At 39.9% G+C, this 25,046-nt stretch overlaps 1 protein-coding gene and 1 long non-coding RNA gene across 2 annotated transcripts in view; one reads left to right on the top strand and one right to left on the bottom strand.

Annotated features, from left to right (window-relative positions):
* Positions 1-1,992: 1,992 nt before the first annotated feature.
* Positions 1,993-25,046, bottom strand: part of LOC107974335 (uncharacterized) — a 37,397-nt gene continuing 14,343 nt past the window's right edge. The window contains exons 2-4 of the long non-coding RNA XR_001717020.1: positions 9,988-10,047; positions 2,302-2,595; positions 1,993-2,218 (exon numbers count right to left, since the gene is read on the bottom strand). This is a non-coding gene — a long non-coding RNA (uncharacterized LOC107974335). The remainder of the gene's footprint in view (positions 2,219-2,301; positions 2,596-9,987; positions 10,048-25,046) is intronic.
* Positions 3,873-9,539, top strand: DSPP (dentin sialophosphoprotein). Its single transcript, XM_016951847.3, has 4 exons — positions 3,873-3,923; positions 5,064-5,147; positions 5,281-6,267; positions 6,744-9,539. The coding sequence occupies exons 1-4, from the start codon at positions 3,873-3,875 to the stop codon at positions 9,537-9,539; spliced, it is 3,918 nt and encodes a 1,305-aa protein (XP_016807336.3).

The raw sequence follows: 25,046 nt of genomic DNA on the forward strand, positions 1-25,046 counted from the left end.
GGTCAGTAAACATAATTTGTATGACTTGAATTCTTTTAAATTTATTGAGATTCATTTTGGGGCTCAGAATACGTTCTATCTTGGTAAATGGTGCAGGTACACTTGAAAAGAATGTTTATTCTTCTGTTGTTGGATGAAGTCATCTGTAAATGTCAATTAGATCAAGTTGGATGATACTTCTGTTTAAAGCTTGTATATCCATTATGTTTTTCTTTCCATTATTAATAGATGGCTATTGAAATCTCTAACCATAATTCATGTTAATTCAAATTAAGGAAAAGAAAGGCAGGTTTAGTTCACCAACCTCCACTGATGAATGTGTGTGTGGGTAAGGGTGTCACTCCCATAAGTGACTCGAGCCTTGTTAAAAGTTCTTAGGCCCTTTAATCTGCCCAAGTAAACATGCTATATGAATAAAAACAAAGCATTCGCTATGAAAACAGCTTCAAGGCAAATTTCCTTCCCATTCAATTCACTTCCTTTTAACCTTACTTTTTCCCTACATGTAAAGCTTTATGCTGTATATAAATACCATATATTTTTGTATATATAGTTTCTGGAGATACCACTGTTGCATAGTGATATAGCATTAGTGGTCTTATGTGTTTCACCTTCTTTAATATTGTAACACAAAAATTGGCATATTCCTGAAAATTCTAAACAAGTATATAGAGAAAGACGGTCAAGTTTTTGAATGCATGAATTGAAGAAATAGTTTAGGGATTACCTGCATTATAGTACATCTAGGGTTGAAGAGAATGGTGCACTCATGTTGCAAAACTTGTTAGACATAAAGTCTAGTTTTCTACTTTGCATTCTGCAGCTAACACAGATAATTGAGAGATAATGGACAGCTAAATCTGTTGTCTTTATGCACCTTTAGACATCTTGCTACTTTTGACATTTTGAATGTCTGTTTTTGAAATGTAGTTTGAATACTCAATTGATAGATTTTTAAGCTTTTATGTCACTGCTTATTTCAGTTAAATCAGAGAGATTTCAGGGGAGTTACTGTTTATAAGATTGTTAAAGATCCCTCAGGCAACGTCAAGGCTGCTGCATGTGGACAGTTTCTTGAATTATAGCACAGAAACTTTAATACCTACCTCAAGAATGATAGGGGTCTTAAATAGGCAGTCATATTTACTAAAGAAACCTAGAGTTTTCTTAGATTGCCAACCTTGGTAAGACAAGAAATGTCAGGGTGACAGAGTTTAAGTGGCTCTTTTCAGGTATCTTACACTGATTCTCTATATTTAAGATGTGAAACAGCCTCACAGGAGCTGTTTAATTAAGTGAAAGTAAGTCTAGTCCTTTTGGAACCGAACGGTTCAGTGAGCAAATACATATCACCAAGTGAAGGAAGTGGGGAAGTTATTATGTGCTTCATAGACTCGATGACACTTTATAACCCCATATCAGGGATCCTAAACAGTGATTGGTTGAGAAAATTATCAAACTGAGTTTAAATTTCGGCAAGTACAAAATTGTCATGCAAAAGTCCAGGACAGTGGGCCACTCTCAGTCTTCAAAGAGAAAGATAAGAAATTCTGGATTTTCAAAATCCTTTTGAAGCCTTTTAAGGTAAGATGAAATATCCTTTTTACTCAGAACCAACTGATTCATTTAGAAAGAACTTTGAATTTCAAAGATGAAGCCAGTTTGATTTTAAGAAGCGAGTACCCCTTAATGATTAGATTGTTTGCTTCCTTTTTGACTTGTCATATTGATAGTATGTATAAAAGATAACGGACAATTATGACCTAAGGAAGAGATAGATTGGGAAGAAGAAAGACCTCGTACTGAAAAATTGGCCAGCTGAGGTGGAAATTTGACAATTAACTATCTGGGCACTTTGATTAGTTTTGATAAAAAATGAGATAACTCAGATTTCAAAAATCCATCTTGGGCTTTCAAACAAGGCTTCAATTAGGCTTTGCTTTTTAGTATTTTATTACTTACTATTACTTATTATTTATTGTCCCACATGAAATGAAATTTAGCAATCACTAATGATGCCAAATCTAATTGCTAAATGAAATGAAGCTAAATCTCATTTCATTAGTAACAATAAATGAAATAATCTGATGGAGGTTCACAAATTCTGAAGTCTTTGTTTCATGCTGAGATCACCTGGGCCATTTTTATTGTAGTCTTCGAAGTCATTCACCTGCCTTGGAAACGGTGATAACCATCATGGAATTGTTCAGGAGTGGAGCTGAAAGAGAGATGTAGTGGTCAGATTTCTGAACTGTAGCTCAGAAACTGGACACGCATCACTCTGGCCTTGGCTGCAGGTACCTTTCCAGTATGCTGAGGCTCTTCCAAATCACAGTGCAGACGGGCCTTCTGCAGAGCTATGTAATGATTAGGCTTGGGACTGCAAAGTACAGGATAACTGTGGCTTAGTAAACAGCTGGCCTTCAACATCTGTGCCCCAGAGCTCTGCATGATACTTGTCTTGGTGTCACCTCAGCCTCACTTGAATATATGGCATTTCAGAAGGAGCTCTAGCTGTTCTTGGCTTTCTGTTGAACAGCTATAAGAGTGAGCACTTTTTTCCCCCTCAGTAGCTCTGGAACTGTGTCATCTCTCCTGTGAGAAAACGCCAGTAATTCTCATGACAGTTGATATTCAGTGAAGTTTTATTATATTTTCACTACCACCATTAAATTCAATCAAAGCCATTTTATGACATGCAGCATTATAATCTATACATCCAGTGGGAGTTCATGAAATAGGAGTAAAACTCTCCTTTCTATCATTACTTCAAGAAATCCAACTTGCAATATAAATTAATTTTTTTACTCACACAGATTATAAAATGTCTATTCCAACTTATCAGAAACATGTTTTAGACCATTTCTGAATTTGAATTCTAACAGGGATGAAGAATCATGATTTTAGAAGTCCCATAAAATAATTGCTATCATTTATTCGAAAATTGCAAAGTGCCTGAAGCAATGCTAGATATTGCTGATGGTCATAAATATTTATCGGCAACATTCAGAAAACGTTTTTTTCTGTGCTTTGCATTGGAATACAATAATCACCAAGACACTCTCTTGGGCCTCAGGAGCTTACAGGAAATCAGGGCAACACATAAGTAACTAGGCAATTTTAAACAGTGCAATGCGTTACCAGTGAGATGTGCAAACTTCCTTGGTATAAAAAGGAAAGAGATACCAAATACCCTTTGAAGTGGAGTCAGAGAGGGCTTCTCAGAGATAATTCTACCAAACTTCAGGATAATCCTGAGGTGCAGGTGTTGTTATTATTCCAAGTGGAGGGATAATAAACCTACTTAAATTTCTCAAGCTTACACAGCAAGTAGCAGGGGTAACATTTGAACCCAGGTCTCTGAATACAAACCCCGTATTCTTTCCACTAGCGTAGGCTCCCTCATGTTAGTAATTTCTTTCTCTTAATGTCTGGTATAGCTCAATTCTATAGATTTGGAGTAAGGATGACAAGTGTTTTACCTTTTAAGCACAATTTCAGCAGAATTAATTAATACTTGATTAAAGCTATTCAGAAGAGAAATAGACGTTTTTACATCCAAGAATTGCAGAATAACAAAGTTACAGCTATGCCCTTTGTACCTATTATGGCGTTTTCCTTCATTGGCACAGGCAGAAAAAAATCTAGGAAGCTACATTAGTGCTGAGCCTGGTGATGCCCCCATAACCACACCAGGTATGTTCTGGACCATCATATGTCTTCTCGTGTTAGATACATGCTTCTTGTCCAGGAAAAGGGCAAATGCTTACGCATCAAAATAATATAGTACTATGATTTTCCCTTTACTTTATAAGTAATTTTGTGCTGTTCCTTTTTTATACAGCCATTGATTATTATTATTCCTAAAGAAAATGAAGATAATTACATATTTTTGCATTTGGGCAGTAGCATGGGCCATTCCAGTAAGTATGCCTTTCTTAGAAAACCTCTTCACTTTGTTATCTCTTTTAACCTAACATTAATACAAAATGTAGTGTGTGTGTGTGTGTGTGTGTGCATGTACATGTGTGTATATATGTGTGTGTGTATATATGTTTCCTTAATTTTTTTTACCAGGCTGAGTCTAAACATTTAGATTTGCACTAAGGGCTTTATGTGATATCTGTGAGGTTTCAACAAAACCACTCCAATTCATCGTCTCATTCCTCTATAGAAACTCATATCTCGTCTGAAGGATTATTATTATTTAAAACAATTATTCAGATTAATTTACACTTAATGCCCAGAAGTCATGGAGACTTTGTCCATCTTTGCTTCATACTCTGTGAATTTCATTCTAATACGAACAAAGTCTGTGCTGTTTAGGAAGTTTCCAAGAAAGAATAATAAGAAAAAGTAGATTTTTTTTCAACATATAGGAGACTAATTTTTCACTCAGAGCTATTATTTATGTGCTCACTGTGGAAAATTTGGAATATATGATGAAAACCAATAAAAAATTGAGAAAATTCAACCATTTATAATTTTACTAGCCAGCCATCATGTTTAACATTTTCATATGCTTTCATAATACCAAACATTTGGTATTTATGTAGTTGAAAATGTTCTCAAGTATTTCAAATGTGCTCTTGCAGAGCACAGAAGTATACTAGCGTAATACTTGATTTTGCTTCTGTGCAGGCTCTGGTCACGCCTCCTGTTCTCTTAAGAGTTTTCATCAGGATTACACTTAGAGCGGGTTTGTGCTAGTGCAAGAGGCTTTTTGTAGAGAAACACCAGAGGTCTATCCCCTCGTCTTTCTACAAGACTCTTTCCTTCTACAGTTGAGATAAGTGGGCTGATCTAACACGTCCATAAAATTGGTAATACCGCAGTGAAAAATATCCATGTGCCCAGTTTAAATTCTACACAAGCCCTGTAAGAAGCCACTTCTCTTTTCTATCTGATTAGATCATCTTTGGCCTTTGTGTTAAACCTTTCTTCTTCATGGAGGGAAGAATATTTGTGTGTGTGTGTGTGTGTGTATGTGTGTGTGTGTGCATGCTCACGCACATATTCACAAATAAGAACCTTTTCAATAGCCAGTATTTTCTACTTGGCAGGTTCCTCAAAGCAAACCACTGGAAAGACATGTCGAAAAATCCGTGAATTTGCATCTCCTAGCAAGATCAAATGTGTTAGTACAGGTATAGGATGTAATATATTTCATTTTATTTCCTATTTCTGAGTTGCTACATTCCATTAACTTCCCCAAGATTGCAATTTGCTTTCCTTCAAGATCATTGATACTTATAATTGATTGAATTGTTTCTTTTTCAGGATGAGTTAAATGCCAGTGGAACCATCAAAGAAAGTGGTGTCCTGGTGCATGAAGGTGATAGAGGAAGGCAAGAGAATACCCAAGATGGTCACAAGGGAGAAGGGAATGGCTCTAAGTGGGCAGAAGTAGGAGGGAAGAGTTTTTCTACATATTCCACATTAGCAAACGAAGAGGGGAATATTGAGGGCTGGAATGGGGACACAGGAAAAGCAGAAACATATGGTCATGATGGAATACATGGGAAAGAAGAAAACACCACAGCAAATGGCATCCAGGGACAAGTAAGCATCATTGACAATGCTGGAGCCACAAACAGAAGCAACAGTAATGGAAATACTGATAAGAATACCCAAAATGGGGATGTTGGCGATGCAGGTCACAACGAGGATGTCGCTGTTGTCCAAGAAGATGGACCTCAAGTAGCTGGAAGCAATAACAGTACAGACAATGAGGATGAAATAATTGAGAATTCCTGCAGAAACGAGGGTAATACAAGTGAAATAACACCTCAGATCAACAGCAAGAGAAATGGGACTAAGGAAGCTGAGGTAACACCAGGCACTGGAGAAGATGCTGGCCTGGATAATTCCGATGGGAGTCCTAGTGGGAATGGAGCAGATGAGGATGAAGACGAGGGTTCTGGTGATGATGAAGATGAAGAAGCAGGGAATGGAAAAGACAGTAGTAATAACAGCAAGGGCCAGGAGGGCCAGGACCATGGGAAAGAAGATGATCATGATAGTAGCATAGGTCAAAATTCGGATAGTAAAGAATATTATGACCCTGAAGGCAAAGAAGATCCCCATAATGAAGTTGATGGAGACAAGACCTCCAAGAGTGAGGAGAATTCTGCTGGTATTCCAGAAGACAATGGCAGCCAAAGAATAGAGGACACCCAGAAGCTCAACCATAGAGAAAGCAAACGCGTAGAAAATAGAATCACCAAAGAATCAGAGACACATGCTGTTGGGAAGAGCCAAGATAAGGTTAGTTTGTAAAGCTGATTTCTTTCAATGGCAGTTTAAATTCTTCCCCTCCATCTATTGATGCTAGCACAAAAATAAACCATGACAAGCATCCATGTATTTTTGTATCCATATTACTTGACTATTTAAGGAAACCTAGAGTCCTTACTAGACTTCGAGATAGAACAACTTTAAACATCTTATATTTCTGATAACTTACTTATAATTCTAGAAAAGTCTTATGTGAAATCATGGATCCCCATGTAATTGTTTACAAAAGTTCCTACTGGGTAGGAATGTGGATGAATTTTTAAGGAATCTAAGCACCAGGATGCTTTCAATTACAGAATAAAGCACATTTTCACAAATAACTGTGAAGTACTAGAAATGTAACTCCTATCCCTATGGCAACTTTTCCCAGTTATTCTTCCTCAGATCAATGCAATTTTGCAGCAAATATTCACTAGTTAATCATTCTTTCCTCCATCCTTCCATAGGGAATAGAAATCAAGGGTCCCAGCAGTGGCAACAGAAATATTACCAAAGAAGTTGGGAAAGGCAACGAAGGTAAAGAGGATAAAGGACAACATGGAATGATCTTGGGCAAAGGCAATGTCAAGACACAAGGAGAGGTTGTCAACATAGAAGGACCTGGCCAAAAATCAGAACCAGGAAATAAAGTTGGACACAGCAATACAGGTAGTGACAGCAATAGTGATGGATATGACAGTTATGATTTTGATGATAAGTCCATGCAAGGAGATGATCCCAATAGCAGTGATGAATCTAATGGCAATGATGATGCTAATTCAGAAAGTGACAATAACAGCAGTAGCCGAGGAGATGCTTCTTATAACTCTGATGAATCAAAAGATAATGGCAATGGCAGTGACTCAAAAGGAGCAGAAGATGATGACAGTGATAGCACATCAGACACTAATAATAGTGACAGTAATGGCAATGGTAACAATGGGAATGATGACAATGACAAATCAGACAGTGGCAAAGGTAAATCAGATAGCAGTGACAGTGATAGTAGTGATAGCAGCAATAGCAGTGATAGTAGTGACAGCAGTGACAGTGACAGCAGTGATAGCAACAGTAGCAGTGATAGTGACAGCAGTGACAGTGACAGCAGTGATAGCAGTGACAGTGATAGTAGTGATAGCAGCAATAGCAGTGACAGTAGTGACAGCAGTGATAGCAGTGACAGTAGTGATAGTAGTGACAGCAGTGACAGCAAGTCAGACAGCAGCAAATCAGAGAGCAACAGCAGTGATAGTGACAGTAAGTCAGACAGCAGTGACAGCAACAGCAGTGACAGTAGTGACAACAGTGATAGCAGCGACAGCAGCAATAGCAGTAACAGCAGTGATAGTAGTGACAGCAGTGATAGCAGTGACAGCAGCAGTAGCAGTGACAGCAGCAACAGCAGTGATAGTAGTGACAGTAGTGACAGCAGCAATAGCAGTGAGAGCAGTGATAGTAGTGACAGCAGTGATAGTGACAGCCGTGATAGTAGTGACAGCAGCAATAGCAGTGACAGCAGTAATAGTAACAGCAGTGATAGCAGTGACAGCAGCAACAGCAGCGATAGCAGTGACAGCAGCAACAGCAGTGACAGCAGCGATAGCAGTGACAGCAGCAACAGCAGTGACAGCAGCGATAGCAGTGACAGCAGCAACAGCAGTGACAGCAGCGATAGCAGTGACAGCAGCAACAGCAGTGACAGTAGCGATAGCAGTGACAGCAGCAACAGCAGTGACAGCAGTGATAGCAGTGACAGCAGCAACAGCAGTGACAGCAGTGATAGCAGTGACAGCAGTGATAGTGACAGCAGCAACAGCAGTGATAGCAACGACAGCAGCAATAGCAGTGACAGCAGTGATAGCAGCAACAGCAGTGATAGCAGCAACAGCAGTGATAGCAGTGATAGCAGTGACAGCAGTGATAGCGACAGCAGCAATAGCAGTGACAGCAGTAATAGTAGTGACAGCAGCGATAGCAGCAACAGCAGTGATAGCAGCGATAGCAGCAACAGCAGTGATAGCAGCGACAGCAGCGATAGCAGTGACAGCAGTGATAGCGACAGCAGCAATAGCAGTGACAGTAGTAATAGTAGTGACAGCAGCGATAGCAGTGACAGCAGCAACAGCAGTGACAGCAGTGATAGTAGTGACAGCAGTGACAGCAACGAAAGCAGCAATAGCAGTGACAGCAGTGATAGCAGCAACAGCAGTGATAGTGACAGCAGTGATAGCAGCGACAGCAGTGACAGCAGTGATAGCAGCAACAGCAGTGATAGCAATGACAGCAGTAATAGTAGTGACAACAGCAATAGCAGTGACAGCAGCAACAGCAGTGACAGCAGTGATAGCAGTGACAGCAGTAATAGTAGTGACAGCAGCAATAGCAGTGACAGCAGCAACAGCAGTGACAGCAGTGATAGCAATAGCAGCGACAGCAGTGACAGCAGCAACAGCAGTGATAGCAGTGACAGCAGTGATAGTGACAGCAGTGATAGCAGCAACAGCAGTGATAGCAGTGACAGCAGCGACAGCAGTGATAGCAGTGACAGCAGTGATAGCAGTAATAGTGACAGCAGCAATAGCAGTGACAGCAGCAACAGCAGTGACAGCAGTGATAGCAGCGACAGCAGCGATAGCAGTGACAGCAGTGACAGCAGTGATAGCAGCGACAGCAGTGACAGCAGTGATAGCAGCGACAGCAGTGATAGCAGCGATAGCAGTGACAGCAGTGATAGCAGCGATAGCAGTGACAGCAGCGATAGCAGCGATAGCAGCGACAGCAGCGACAGCAGCGACAGCAGTGAAAGCAGCGACAGCAGTGACAGCAGCGACAGCAGCAACAGCAGCGACAGCAGTGATAGCAGTGACAGCAGTGACAGCAGCGACAGCAGCAATAGCAGTGACAGCAGCGATGGCAGTGATAGCAGCGACAGCAGCGATAGCAGTGACAGCAGTGATAGTAGTGATAGCAGTGACAGCAGTGACAGCAGCGATAGCAGTGATAGCAGCGACAGCAGTGACAGCAGCGACAGCAGTGACAGCAATGAAAGCGGCGACAGCAGTGACAGCAGCGATAGCAGTGACAGCAGTGACAGCAGCGACAGCAGTGACAGCAGCAACAGCAGTGATAGCAGTGACAGCACATCTGACAGCAATGATGAGAGTGACAGCCAGAGCAAGTCTGGTAACGGTAACAACAATGGAAGTGACAGTGACAGTGACAGTGAAGGCAGTGACAGTAACCACTCAACCAGTGATGATTAGAACAAAAGAAAAACCCGTAAGATTCCTTTTGTGAAAAGTTTGGTAATGGGATAGGAAAAAAAGATTTCCAAGAAAGTAAAGAAAGGGGAGAAATAAACATAAGACGTATGTAAACAAAAACAACTGGGGGAATCAAATCAAACAGTTGGATTCAGAACCAAGACCTAACTCCTGCAGAGACAGACTCTGAATGCATGACCTTTGGTACATGCATGTTAATATTCATGTTCTGAAAATATTTTGTTAAAAGTGTAAATCTAAACATAAAAGAACAATTAAAATATTCTTTAATACTTCACACAGAAACCTCAAGTAATCACTACATGATAACTTCAATTTAAGTGCCATGTGCTGCAGAGAATGTAGCAGGCAGACACATCTTAAAAGCAACCTGTGGCATTGCCTTAAGTCGCCATAGTTATATATTCTGGAGAGGTGGTCTGCTTACCGCTGAGTAAAAGATGCTGTACTGTGATAGCCAACTTGGCTTTGGATTCAGTTGCTTGTTCTATGGAAGAAATACATTTATTTGTTACATGAAAAAAAATTGCAGCTACTATTCAACCTACCTGGGCTATGGGAATAATCTTTCTAATGATCAAATAGAGTAGTTATAAGTCACAGAAATTCTAAAGAGTGCTAGTCAGAAAGAGCTCAGAGAGGGGTTGATGTGTAAAATCTGATCTGTAATCTGATGTATAGCATCTGATGTTAAAATCTGATGTAAAAAAATACATCTCAACAAACCACTGGAAATTTAGTACAAAGTCCCTAAAACTATTGACAAAGCTGATGCAGTGCTTAGAACAGTGTCTTACTCCCAGGAGCCACTCTCCAAATGTTAACCAGTAAATGACACATGAATGACTCTGGAGGAGCATCACTTAGAAGCGCGGTGGCTCACGCCTGTATCCCAACACTTTGGCAGGTCGAGGTGGGCGGATCACGAGGTCAAGAGATCGAGACCATCTTGGCCAACATGGTGAAACCCCGTCTCTACTAAAAATACAAATATCAGCTGGGAGTGGTGGCGCGCGTCTCTAGTCCCAGCTACTTGGGAGGCTGAGGCAGGAGAATCGCTTGAACCCAGGAGCGGAAGTTGCAGTAAGCTGAGATCGTGCCACTGCACTCTAGCCTAGCGACAGAACGAGAGTCCGTCTCAAAAAAACAAACAAACAAAAAATACTGTGTTATGTGGTATCAATTATTTATCTTTACATCAGTCTCACCAAGTCATTCTTAGTTCACATTTCCCTTGAAAACCTCAACACGCCCAAACTTCTAAACCAGACCCTGAGTCTCCCTTCCCACTATTAATCTCTTTAATAAAGCTAAAGCTGCTGGTGGGTAATGGTTTGGAAAACTTCTCTTTCTTATTTGAGAGTCATATATGCAGTTACGATCTGAGTATATATCACTCAGCTTTGGCATGAATGAAGGTAATTCTTAGCCCCAAGATGAAGCCCAATTTCTAGAAAATGACAATCTTAAAGGTGTATAGAGAATAGAGATTGATATTTAATAGTGTGGAGATATAGTTTATCATCTAAATTAGGGCACTTTGGAGAATGAAAGGGGTGTTATGAGTAATTACACGGAGACAGGAGATATAAATTGGGGTTGTCCCAGGGAAACTGGGAGATACTATAACCCTAACCCATAAACCTTAAGGGTATTTTTCAAGATTTAGTAGTGACGCTTTGAAATCTCCATCTTTTTCCATTGAGGTAATTATTTTAGCTTTGTTCTAAAGCAAAGCTGAAAATCTATAGAGTGAGATTATGAATGCAACTTCTTTAATGTTAATTTTCAACCAGTTGTTAGTTGACCATTTACCTTCTAATATTAGGCATATTTTACGAAAAGAGTTTCAGGAGGTTTATTTTTCTGCCTTCTTCCTCCTCTATGCAAGTGTCCTTTAGTTAAGAGATCAACACTGTGAGGAGTATTGTTGAAGACTTTAAAAATACTATTCATAAACTTCTTGGTAACTCTTAAGAGTGCAAAATGTCCAGGTTTGTACTACATCACAGTCATGTCATGACTCTAAACTTCTTTCCATATAATATGTTCTAGGTTTTTAATTTCTTTAGATTTTAGGGTTTTTTGTTTTGTTTTAATTTGTAAAGCATTGCTTCTAGTATGTGTCACAACTATTTCAAAAGGTTGCTATGAACACTAAGTCAGGCAATGGACATGGAACTCTGTAAACTACACAAGATACATAAATGAAGGAGATAAATCTCGGTGTTATAATAAATATCCATTTATTAAAGTAAATATCCTTTTATACAATTGCTCACAAGGAAAGTTCCCTTCATCCTAAAGAGTTTGCAAATACCCCCTCTATCACAAAATCTGATGTATAATATTTCTTTTAAAAATTAGCTATTTTTAATTTAAAAAGTAATATATGTATATGCACAAAATAAAAAAAACAAACACCATAAAGAGGTATACAGAAGTATTATCTTAAATCTTGACCCTTCTACACTCCCAGCCCTCTATATCTCTTTCCTATTGCCTATAAGCAATTCCCATTACTAATATCTTGTGGAGCGTTTCAGAAATATTCTATGTACATACATTCCCCTTTTAAAAACATGTGGAAGTCTACTATACACAATGCGTTCATCTTATTTTTTTCAATTTAATAAATACCTTAAATATTGGTTCATAGCACACAGATCAACTTCATTTTTCTTCACGGGTGTGCTGTATTTCGTTTTATGAAGTGCCATAAGGTATTTGATCTGCCTTTATTGTTCCATCACTTTCTAAGCCATTTCCAGTCTGATAAAAGTCTCTGCAGATATTGCCTGCAGTAACAGCCTAAGCTGGATCAATTTCTAGCCAGTTCTTATAAAGAATTTACTTTAAGAAATATTTAGAGGCAGGGAATGTTCAGAATCTAGGGTTGATACCAGAAGTAACAAAGATATGATATTGATTTTCTTATATAATCACATCTGCATTGACTTCTGGACTTTCAGGGAAAGAATGGAGCAGACACACTGCAAAAGAACATCGCAAAAGTAGATCCTTTGAACACAAGAAGTCTGGTATTAGGAAACAAAGCTTATTTTGAGTTATTTTCTGGAATAAAGATTAATAGGCTGTCTGCTAATATTGCCCACAAAAACAGTATTTTTTAAACTGCAGGTTGCCACTCATTTAGTAGATCATATCAATTTAGTGACCAATGATAAATATTTTATAAAGCAAAAGAATAAAAAAGAAAAATCATAATGTACCATCTGTACTGTTTTGTGAACCTGGATCATATCTATCTATATATGTACACACACAAATATGTCCAAGTGTACATGTAGTAGGACCTGATGGAAAATGCCTTTCTTACTGTTGATTGTAGTTTTAAAAAGTTTGAAAGCCATTGGTTTAGAAAATAATTACTGCTAGTAATCATTTTATATTTACTTTTTCACATTCACTTTTTCCCTTAGAAACCTCTAAGTTTCTTTCCCACTTTGAAGCAGAGATTTTAAAGAAAGAAAGAAAGAAAGAAAGAAGGATGTATGTGTAGACGGACAGGGAAGAGTGGCAGTGGAATGCGTTTCTAGATTTATCTGTACCACAGTAAAAAGAGCCAAGGAAACATTGTCACTCTTGAACAAGAGGCTATCAGGATGGTGCTGGTGGATTTGTTAGAAACTCAAGATTTCTTTCTGGCTGCATGGATTACTCCACAGATGACTGAAGACAAGATCCGAAAACTTACTCTCAGAGGTGGTCTTGTCCTCCCCATCTACCGGAGAATTCTTTCTGCGTCGGTCATACCACAAATCAGGAAATGTGGTAACAGGTTTTGTTGTTGTTAAAAAATATATTTTTTACATAAAAAGATAACATTTATAAAGTTATACTTCACCATACAAATACATTTAAAATTATTAACTGAAGTGTAATTTCCCAGAAGTCAAACTTGCTTTATGATTTGTAATGGAAGTTTTGAAAAACTTTAGACCAAAATAACCAGGAACAATTTTCCTCTCCCTAAAAGGAGCAGGAACAGAATAGAATAGTTTAGTCATAGATGAAAATATCATTGTGTTCTCACAGTGATCCATTCACTGCTGCTTGGAAGCAAATCCTCTAGAGAATGAAACAAACCAACAACACAATGTTCCTATCCTCTACCCTCTGAACAGGGATCTTGGGTTCAGATGCAGAAAAAGAAAAAAAAGAAAAAAACTCAATTCCTATGGGGCAGTCTTGCAGCTCAGAAAAATTGTGCAAAATCTAAAGATACATGAGACTCAATCTGTTTTCCATGAGTTTGCCCAGTTCCCACTCTAGCATGAAGCACTGATTTTATAGAGCTTGATCATAAGATACTTCCCTTATTCCCAAACCCATTATTTTGGGCTTCGCCACCTGCTGTACCCATCTCTCCTTTACTCTGTTTCCTTATTTTCCTCCCTAGTCTTTTTCTCTTCAAAGAGGTTAAGAAAGCTCTGTGGGGAGGAAACTCTTCGCCCTTTGCAGATTTTAATTCCCAGGCATCTCCCTTTGTGAGAACCCAGACAAACCCCCTGGCCAGGGACTGCTCTGCTTGGGCTTATATCACTGGTCTTTTTGTACACTCCTGGATTTCAGTCTCAACCAGCTGGTTCCTACCTTCCTGGCACTTTCCTCAGTTGAAACCACTGAATCTTTCTTTGCTATTCTAACTCCATCTTTTTATTCTGAGACCAAACAGAACTGAAGGCAAGAGATACTCAGACTGCAACAGACCAACCCTTAGGTACAGCGTGATGGCACACTTACTTCTTGTCTTATCCTAATATCTTGATTCCAACAAGTAGACTCGGACCTTGTCCCAAAGCAACAATGCCTTTTGAGTGACTGATCTTCTAAGTTGGCTTCTGTCTAGCTTCTTCATACTATTCTGGTAAACGGATGAGAATTTCCCCTGCCCAATCAGCCTCAGAACACCAGGAGCAAACCTGTTATCTGATACAGTTGACTTTATGGATGCAATGCAATGAAGGTGACTGTGGACCAGAGCAGAGGTGGCTCAGTAAAGGAAAAGATAGAATTATTATAGGATTTTGCGAATGAGTGGAATGTAGATGGTATTTAAATGAAGCAGTGTTTGAAAGGTTCAAAGAAAACAGGGATAAGGATTTGGATTATGAAACAGACCCAGGCTCCTGTTTCTTTGCAATGTACAAAGTTAGGATGAAGATGGGTTGTTGTATCCAGAAACCCCTTATCTGAATCTCTCTGCACCTGGGTTGTAAATTGAGACTGCTTCTGTGTCAAAAGAGCTTAGACTCTCCAGGCAAGAATGGAGTGTTTCATTCTTACCGATATAATCTACAGCAACAAAGTCTCTGATAATCTTTGATTTTGGAAAAAATAAAGTTTCTTAATGATTAATAAGGCAGGAGTCCATTCAACAAAGGGAGTTGTTATGACGCTTTATAGCTTCAACACCCTTAAGAGAAATAGTTCCTGTTCAGTTTGCTGCTGTCTTTATATATGTCTATTAATGTAGTCTGATAAATGGTGGGCAGATTTTTTACTCTCTCACTCTGAGCTAATTTTTGTTTTCTGAGGATATATGTTTCTGTTAAAACAAAGACTCTGCCTATCCCGCCAGTCCGGTGGTCCCCAACTTTTTGGCACCAGGGACCAGTTTCTTGGAAGACAATTTTTCCACAGACAGGGTCGAGGAAGGGAGGGGACGGTTTCAGGATGATTCAAGCCCATTACATTTATCATTAGATTCTCACAAGGAGAGTGCACCCTAGATCCCTCGAATGCACAGTGCACAATAGGGTTTGCACTCTATGAGAATCTAATGCTGTGGCTGATCTGACAGGAGGCAGAGCTCAGCCGGCAATGCTTGCTTGCCTGCCACTCACCTCCTGCTGTGCGGCCTGGTTCCTAACAAGCCACAGACCGGTATTGGGCTGTGGCCCAGTGGTGGAGATCGCCTGTGCTAGTTCTTCAGAATCAGGCAGGATTCCCAGATGCCCGTCTGTTCTTTAAATATCACCCAATATCACCTGTTGGACTTTGCATCACTCCCATCGTCTCTGTTTCTCTTTTGCTAATTATTATCTGTACCCTGAAAACACATTGCCACTTTGTGAATTCTTGTGTTTTGCATACAGCTTTCCTTGCTTAAACCCTGCAGCATGGCACAACTTCTTCACTCTCATTTCTCACCCACTCCACGTAAACGGAGGTTCACATTCTGTCTCTTTTCTGCCTATCCTATTCTGTTACTAGAAGCCCACCATAAATTGTCAAGTTGTGGCAGTTAGCAGTTCTCATCTCTAAACTGAACTCAACAGTCTTCTCTGGAATCCAGGTCGCTGTGCACTAACTTTGTAGATGTCTTCTTTCCCAGGAGTTTCTTTGGCTCTGTGTTTCTGAAGTTCAATTTCTAATTTTGACATTCTTCTCCTCACCCTTTTTGGCTTGTCTGAAGGACAGTTAAAATAACACATTTTATCTTTTTTAAGATTTCCAGGAGATTTTATTTTGGTTTTTATTTTTTATAACTTCACCTTTTATTTTTGATTCGGGGGTACATGTACAGATTTGTTACCTGAGTATACTGTGTGATGCTGAGGTTTGGGGTACAGTCGATCCCATCACCCAGGTACTGACCATTGTACCCAATAGTTAGTTTTGCAACCCCTCCCCTCTCCTACCTCTAGTACCCTCCAGTTCCTATTGTTGCCATCTTTATGTCCATGAGTACCCAATGTTTAGCTCCCACTTGCAAGTGAGAACATGTGGTATTTGGTTTCCTGTTTCCGAGTTACTTCACTTAGGATAATGGCCTCCAGATGCATCCGTGTTCCTGCACAAGACACGATTTCATTCTTTTATGGCTGCATAGTATTCCATGGTGTATATGTACCACATTTTCTTCATCCAGTCCGCCATGGATGGGCACCTAGGTTGACTCCATGTCTTTGCTATTTTGAATAGTGAGAAGAGTCTAATCTTCAAAACCTGTTCTGAGTTTTTTCTTTCAGTGAAGCTCAAATCTTCACCTGTCATTATCTGCCAGTTGATGATACTGAATTTCGTTTCAGGATTGTAAAAGAAGAGTGTAGCTATTTTGTTCAACCCAAAGTTCTCACCACAGTCCTCTTTTCCACTCCGACTAGATCCAGGACAAACAAAATAAGCAAAAAATCCACACAAATAATCAGAAAGCACATCCACAATATTATTCACGGCTCTCCACTTAGAAAGAGAAAGGCATGAAACAAAATGGCAATTGACAGGTAAGTAAACTTACCTGGACTTATCAGAGAGGCAAATGCCACCTCAGTAATGCTAGCGTTTGTGTATAGATAAGTTTGTCACCTATTGTCTTCCTTGCTTCACAGAACTATCTTCAGAGGAATGTTTGATGGAGAAATGTCCAAATCTAGATGTCTATTGGGTGGAGCTTTGGCAACACCATTGCCAGTTCTAGCTTTTTAGAATTCTTGAAATAATCTTATCAACCTGCAGATGTTTACAGTACCTACATCACTGCCAATCACAGTGTGACCAGTGAAGTAGTGTTGGCCTGAAATCTGATAGAGTTCAAAAGTTCAAAAGCACAGAAATGGAGAGTAAGTATATCTATCTTTCCTTTTCTTTTTTTTCTGGAGACAGAGTCTCGCTCTGTCACCCGGGCTGGAGTGCAGTGGTGCAATCTTGGCTCACTGTAACCTCTGCCTCCTGGGTTCAATCAATTCTCCTGCCTCAGCCTCCTGAGTAGCTGGGACTACAGGTGCACACCACCATGCCCAGCTAATGTTTTGTATTTTAGTAGAGACGGAGTTTCACGTGTTGCCCAGGCTGGTCTTGAGCTCCTGAGCTCAGGCAATCCACTCGCCTCAGCCTCCCAAAGTGCTAGGATTATAGGCGTGAGCCACTGTGCCCGGCCTGCATTTCTATCTTTTATAGCAACTTGACACTGTCATGAAATCCAATGTGATCATTTTTCTAGTAATTCATTTTCATTGAATTTTATGAAAGTATTGATCCATGATGGATTTGAAATTTAAAAATATAACCGGTTTTTAACCATACGTAGTTTGAGAAATATCTAGCTATCAGATGACTGCGGTTGAATTAAATTTAGCCTAAAGCTGCCTCCTTGCATATTTTAAGTTTGGCCTAAAGGTTTATCCATACATAGTGAACTGTAACCTAACTGGATATGTAAACAGACTATAGCCTACCCTTGTAACAAGCAGCTGAGTCTCAGCCAATCACAGCAGGCATACTTCAACCACTCACAGCCAAATGTTCAAACCGTGTTCAAACAAGGAAAACACTGAGCTGTAACCAAGCTGGCTGTCTCTGTGCCTCACTTCTGCTTTCTGTAAACTGCCTTCCTATTTCTGTCCATAAATCCTTCTGACAATGCAGCAGCGCTGGAATCTCTTTCTATCTATTCTGGTTTGGGGGACTATCTGATTCATGAATCCTTCTTTGCCCAGTTAAACTCTGTTAAACTTAATTGGTCTAAGGTTTTTTTTTTTTTTTTTTTAAAGACAACTGAAAATTAGGCATCTAAATTATCTTGAAATACATCAGCGGATGTACATACTATATACTACATAAAAGGGCTACTTGAGTGAGGAGCTGAAGCATTTATCAGAGAAATTCATATTTCATGTGCCAGAAATCTCAGAGATGTTCCCCTTTGAGACTAACATGACTATCTGACATCCGTTAAAATGAGATTATTGGGCTACGGGTGGAAGACAAGATGAATAAAAACCTTAAAAATTAGGGGATTGTTTTTCTGAAATCCAAATCTCTTGATATTCCTGGTCTTTCAAGAAAGAATAACTAGCAGAATGTCCTTCTACCAAGCTCATGAGGTTGATTCTTAGGCAGGAATAGAGGTAGCTCTGAGAAGATGCAGCCATCTGCCTCTTTTTGATTTATTGTAATATTAACCTAAAGCTACTTTTTTTTTCTATTCACTAGGTGTGAATGGGCTGACTTCCACCAGTGAAAATACAGGAAAGCCAAAAAATACTTTTTGTGTTCTTAGACCTACTGACCGTGTGGAAGGAAAAGCTTCCACGGGGAATTACCCACCAAGGGCACTTGCTAAATTCTACTGATAATCCTGTAGATTTTCAGTGGGGCTTTAAAAAAATGCCCCTCAAATGCCAAAGCAATTCAGCATGATAATTTAAAAAGCTGACGTGGGTATTTGTATTCATCTCAAGAATTCCATTAGATACGTTTATGTTGTGCTCTTAAAGGCCTCTCCTTCATCAACTCCTGTAGTTTCTCCTCTTTTTAGCTCCCACATTCTCCTACCTCTTGTATTAGGTGATCCTGTTTTGGACTATCATCAACCCTGGTTTTTATCTTGGCCAATCTTTGGGACAACTACTAGCATTGGATTGGCTCTGTCAGCTGCTATCTCAGGTAAGAGGTTCTTCGTTGCTATTCTCTACTCCTTACCATCCTCTCACTGCTTCTCAGTAATAACCTGTTTTGTTTTCTGAATTAGTAATCACCTGTTTTGTTTTCTGAAACTCAGTAGAGTGATTGAGAGAAGAGCCACACGTGGAAAAGATGGAAAGAGTCCAGTGGTTCTCAAACTTGAGTATGTATCAGAAACCCACAAAGGCCTTGTTTTAAACAAAGATCCATCTCCTGTCTTTCCCTGCTGAGTTGCTGATTTGGTAAGGGTAAAGGCCAAGATTTGCATCTCTTAACAAATTCCCAGGTAAGGCTGATACTATTGCCTGGAAAATCACACCTTGAGAATCCCTGAGCTAAACAATGTCAACCAGGTGAAGTGTGTGTATTAGCATCTCCAGTGAAGTGGGTTTTTTTGGAAGGGAGGCTAGGTTTAATTAGCTTGAATTAAATCAGGAAAGCCAAAGTTAAGATCTGAATGCTGCATATTGATTAATATGCTTACCTAGGACACAAACTCATCCATAACGACATCTTATTTTCCCTTCTGGAGTGTACAGTCAATAGACAATCTAGACTGAGAGGATTCCTTCATTGCAAGCTAAGTTAGCTTCTGCTAAGTAAATGAAAAAGGTGTTTTCTATATTTTATAGGCATTGAAGATTTAAGGCAAGTTTTTATGACCAGTGAGAATTCTTTTTTTCATATGTAGAAGTAGCAACCCTTGCCCTAAAAATTATTTTAGAAATTGTGATGGTTATTTTCATGTGTCAACTTAGCTAGGCCACTATACCCAGATATTTGGTCAAACATTATTCTGCACATTTCTTCAAAGGCATTTTTTTTTTTTTTTTTTTTTTTGAGACGGAGTCTCGCTCTGTCGCCCGGGCTGGAGTGCAGTGGCGCGATCTCGGCTCACTGCAAGCTCCGCCTCCCGGGTTCACGCCATTCTCCTGCCTCAGCCTCCCGAGTAGCTGGGACTACAGGCGCCCGCTACCACGCCCGGCTAATTTTTTGTATTTTTAGTAAAGGCATTTTTAAGGTATTTTAAGTTAAAGTTAACAATTAAATCAGTAGACTTTGAGTAAATCAGAATACCCTCTCTATTAGTCCGTTTTCATGCTGCTGATAAAGAGATACCCAAGACTGGGCAATTTATAAAAGAAAAAGGTTTAATTGGACTCACAGTTCCACGTGGCTGGGGAGGCCCCATGATCATGGCAGAAGGCAAGTGGGAGCAAGTCACATCTTATGTGGATGGCAGCAGGCAAAAAGAGAAGGCTTGTGCAGAGAAACTCCTGTTTTTTTTTTTTTTTTTGAAGTCTTGCTTTGTCGCCAGGCTGGAGTGCAGTGGCACGATCTGGGCTCACTGCAACCACCGCCTCCTGGGGTTCAATCGGCTCTCTTGCCTCAGCCTCCTGAGTAGCTGGGACTACAGGCGTATGCCACCACGCCCAGCTAATTTTTGTATTTTTAGTAGAGACAGGGTTTCACTATGTTGGCCAGGATGGTCTCGATCTCTTGACCTCGTGATCTGCGTGCCTTGGCCTCCCAAAGTGCTGGGATTACAGGCCTGAGCCACCTTGCCCAGCCGAAATTCCCGTTTTTAAAACCATCAGATCTTGTGAGACCCACTCACTATCACAAGAACAGCACAGGAAAAGACCCGCCCCTAAGATTCAATCATCTCCCACTAGGTCCCTCCCACAACACGTGGGAATTATGCGAGCTACTAATGAGATTTGGGTGGAAACACAGAGCCAAACCGTATCACTTTCCATAATGTGGATGGGCCTCATCCAATCAGTTAAAGGCCTTAATAGAGAAAAAACCAAGGTCCCGGGAAGATGAGGGAATTCAGAGCAGATTCCCTTCAGACTCTTTAGAACTACAACTCTTCCCTAGGTTTCCAGCCTGCCAGCCCACCCTGCAGTTTTTGGACTTCCCAGTCTGCACAATTGAGCAGGCTGATTCCTTAAAATAAATCTCTTTTTCTCTCTCCCTCTTTCTCTATGTACGCATCTTACTGGGTCTGTTTTTCTGGAAAATACTGACTGATAAAGAAGTAATGACAACTCTAGAAAACTTCTTGCTACTTGATGGGAGAAACATTTGTACAGCATTTCCTAGGATGCGATCCATAAAACCCCATTCTGAAGAATGTTCAATAGAAAGGGGGACTCTGGAGATTACCAGTAAGTATTATTAGCTCATAACAGGCTCTGAAAATCTCCATAGTTAAGAAGCTCATTGACTTTTTTAAACTGAGAAGTTCCCAAATAAATCTGATCATGGAATCTTTTTTGCCCTCCGTTAGTTACCGGCCACCGAGGGAATCTATACTACAGAACAATTTTGGGATTGATATTTTAATCATTTCATTCTCCCTTACCCTAAAAGTTATATTCATCTGTACCCATTCTTTCCTCTTTCTGAGGTGCAGATGGTTTCTGCATCTGTCTAAGGCTGATCCATCTGTGTCTTAGGCCTCTGTATTTGTCTCTTAGAGTTCTCATATGTCAAGTAAGAAATCCAGCTAACTTTCTGCTGCCATCCTGTTAGGGAGATACCTTGGATGTCCAGCCCTCAGCTATTCTTGCTATCTCTGTAGTCACCAGAAATGTGACTGAAGAAGGTTTCAGATGATTCCTGTCCTAGCCAACATCTGAGAGCAAACACATGAGAGACCTCAGTTGTAAACCACTCAGCTGAATCTGTAGTTGACCCGTAGAAGTTCAAAAGATAATAATAATAATAATAATAATAATAATAATAATAAATTGAGGTTTCAAGTCACTAGGTTTTGGGATAGTGTCATGTGCTGAATATTTGTCCCACTCCCCCCCATTCATTTGTTGAAATTCGAACCCCTAATGTGATGGTGTTAAGAGGTGGAGCCTGTGGAAGGTAAGTAGGTCATGAGAGTGCAGCCCTCATGAATGGGATTAGTGCCCTTATAAGAAGATGCCAGAGAGCTAATCTGCTCTCTTTCAGACATGTGAGAGACATCTACGTGCCTGTGTCGCTCATCAGATTTTAAATTCCTGAAGAGCAGACAGTGTGTCTTATTCTTCCTTGGATCGTCAGTACAGTGCCTGGAAACTAATTTGATCAATAAATTCATGTTAAATACTGAATAACATAAAGAGTGCGGGAAGAAGTGCTTATGAGTTGTCAGGAAGAAGACTATCTTCACTATTGTATTTGAAGGGGGCTTTAAAAGATGTGTAGGTTATGGCCGGGTGCAGTGGCTCACGCCTGTAATCCCAGCACTTTGGGAGGCTGAGGCAGGTGGATCACCTGAGGTCAAGAGTTCAAGATCAGCCTGGCCAACATGGTGAAACCCCATCTCTACTAAAAACACAAAAATAGCCAGGTGTGGTGGCAGGTGCCTGTAATCCCAGCTACTTGGGAGGCTGAGGCAGGAGAATCGCTTGAACCTGGGAGGCAGAGGTTGCAGTGAGCCGAGATCGCACCATTGCACTCCAGCCTGGGCAACAAGAGCAAGACTTCTGTCTAAAAAAAAAAAAATAATAATAATATATATATAAAATATAAATAAATAAATAAATAAAAGATGTGTAGGTTATTGATAGGTAGCAAGGAGGGCATTCTGAGTGAGGTGAACCATTGATTAAAAGCAGAATGTATTGGGGGTACAATGACTAAACCAGTATGCCTGGAGCATAAGTTTCATAAGATTCATAGAGATATTATGAAAAAGAAGATGAGATACGGAGCTAAGAAAAAAATAATGTAGGGCAATGCTCGTTGCTATATTTCAATGGGTTTTGGTTTTTTAAAAATTTAATTTAAAAAAACCCAGCAATTTCAAATATTTTGACCTAAAGTAATAATAAACATGATCTTGGACAAACCTATTCATTCCTTTAAATTATTCAAGGAAGGAAATGTTATCTTTTTTCAAAATGCCTACAAGGATTCTGTCTGACCCTGATGATAATTAACAAGTACCTAGAGAAAGAAGAGACAAAGAGGTTAAGGAGTGGAAGAAGAAATTGCAAAATTTTAAAAAGTTAAAACAGATCGAGACCATCCTGGCCATCATGGTGAAACCCTGTTTCTACTAAAAATACAAAAATTAGCCAGTTGTGGTGGCATGTGCCTGTAGTCCCAGCTACCTGGGAGGCTTAGGCAGGAGAATCACTTGAATCTGGGAGGCGGAGGTTGCAGTGAGCCAAGATTGTGCCACTGCACTCCAGCCTGGCGACAGAGCGAGACTCCATCTCAAAAAACAAACAAACAAACAAACAAACAAACAACAAAAAAGTTAAAAGCATTAGCAGGCCAGGCGCAGTGGTTCATGCCTGTAATCCCAGCAGTTTGGGAGGCCGACGCAGGCAGATCACTTAGTCCAGGAGTTCAAGACCAGCCTGGTCAACATGGTGAAACCTCCCCTCTACAAAAAAATACAAAAATTAGCCAGGCGTGGTGGCATGTACCTGTAGTCCCAGCTACTCAGGAGGCTGAGGTGGGAAGATTGCTTGAACCCAGGAGGTGAAGTTGCAGTGAGCTGAGATTGTGCCACTGCACTCCAGCCTGGGTGACAGAGTGAGACCCTGTCTCAAACAAACAAACAAACAAAAAAAGCATTAGTGAAGAAATAGCAATATATTAGATTGTTGAAAATAAGATTAGAAAATATACTAAAATGAGCACATAGATTTCAGTTGATATTTATGTATGTAATTTTATGTACTCAGAAGAGTAACCTAGTAGATATGTAGATATTCTATTACTAAGAAAGGAGAAACTTTTTTTGGTCTTACAATTAATGGGAATGTAAGAATGCTTTGAGAAGGTTACCAGTTTTCACGGCTGTGTTTAAAGAGGACAACTCTAACTTGGTTCATGTGGATTCTTAAACATACCAATCAAACCAAGGACTGCAAACGTGATAATACGATATGAAGCTTAATGCATATCTAAGTGAAATGTTTACCTGTCTTCATAATAATTACTGTTGTTGGGCTGGGCATGGTGGCTCACGCCTGCAATTCCAGGACTTTGGGAGGCCGAGGCAAGTGGATCACCTGAGGTCAGGATTTCAAGACCAGCCTGACCACTGTGATGAAACCCCCTCTCTACTAAAAATGCAATAATAATAATAATAGTAATAATTACCATTGTCAAAGGTATCAGTGATTATTATGCTTCTGCTCATCAAATTTGGTTAACCTAGAGTGGCAAAACACCATTGATGTAATTGACTACTGGAGAAGTCACAAATCTATTTCAGCTTCACCTTTCTTATTATCTTTTGACATGATGGTGCATTAGATGAATATTTTTATACATATATAAATTTATAGAAATGTATGTATAATCTGGTTTGCCAAAATTACATACTTTAACAGCAAAGTGAAAAATCCTAATTGGTTAAAAAAAAAAAAGGCCATGAATAAGGGCTAGGTGCAGTGACTCATGCCTGTAATTTCAGCACTTTGGGAGGCCAAACGGGGAGGAGTGCTTGAGGGCAGGAGTTTGAGACCAGCCTGGGCAACATGTTGAGTCCCCAGCTACTCAAAAGGCTGAGCTTGGAGGATTGCTTGAGCCCAGGAGTTGGAGGCTGCAGTGAGCTATAATCATGCCACGGCATTCCAGCCTGGGTAACAGAGTGAGGCTCTGTCTCTTAAAAAAAAATGCCGTGAGTAAAAGTAAGGAAGCATTTGGAAGAAAATATGCCCTACCAAGTTTGTCTGTATCCAGAACCAACAACTATTTGGCTGATATTTCATGTTGAGATGCTTTGATGGCATTGCTTTACTGTCTTATTAAATTATGTCAATGGAAGGTTTTCACACATCTTTATCGAGGTTGGACTGGTTTGCCACTGACAGATGACTTATCTTCAGAGTAAGCTACTCTTTTCTAGACCAATCTTTTTCCTTTTGCTAATTAAGAATTGACTCTTCTGGAATCCTTTTATTGACCATGAAGGGTGGTAGGAAGGAAGTCTCAAGGAGAAAATGTTGGAGAACTGATGTGTAATCTATTCTAAGCATTATTTAAAGTTGGCAAAGAAAAATGTGGGACATAGTGTTCTCAGTGTTA

Source organism: Pan troglodytes, chromosome 3, assembly GCF_028858775.2.
Source record: "Pan troglodytes isolate AG18354 chromosome 3, NHGRI_mPanTro3-v2.0_pri, whole genome shotgun sequence".
NCBI classification, from domain to species: Eukaryota; Metazoa; Chordata; class Mammalia; order Primates; family Hominidae; genus Pan; species Pan troglodytes.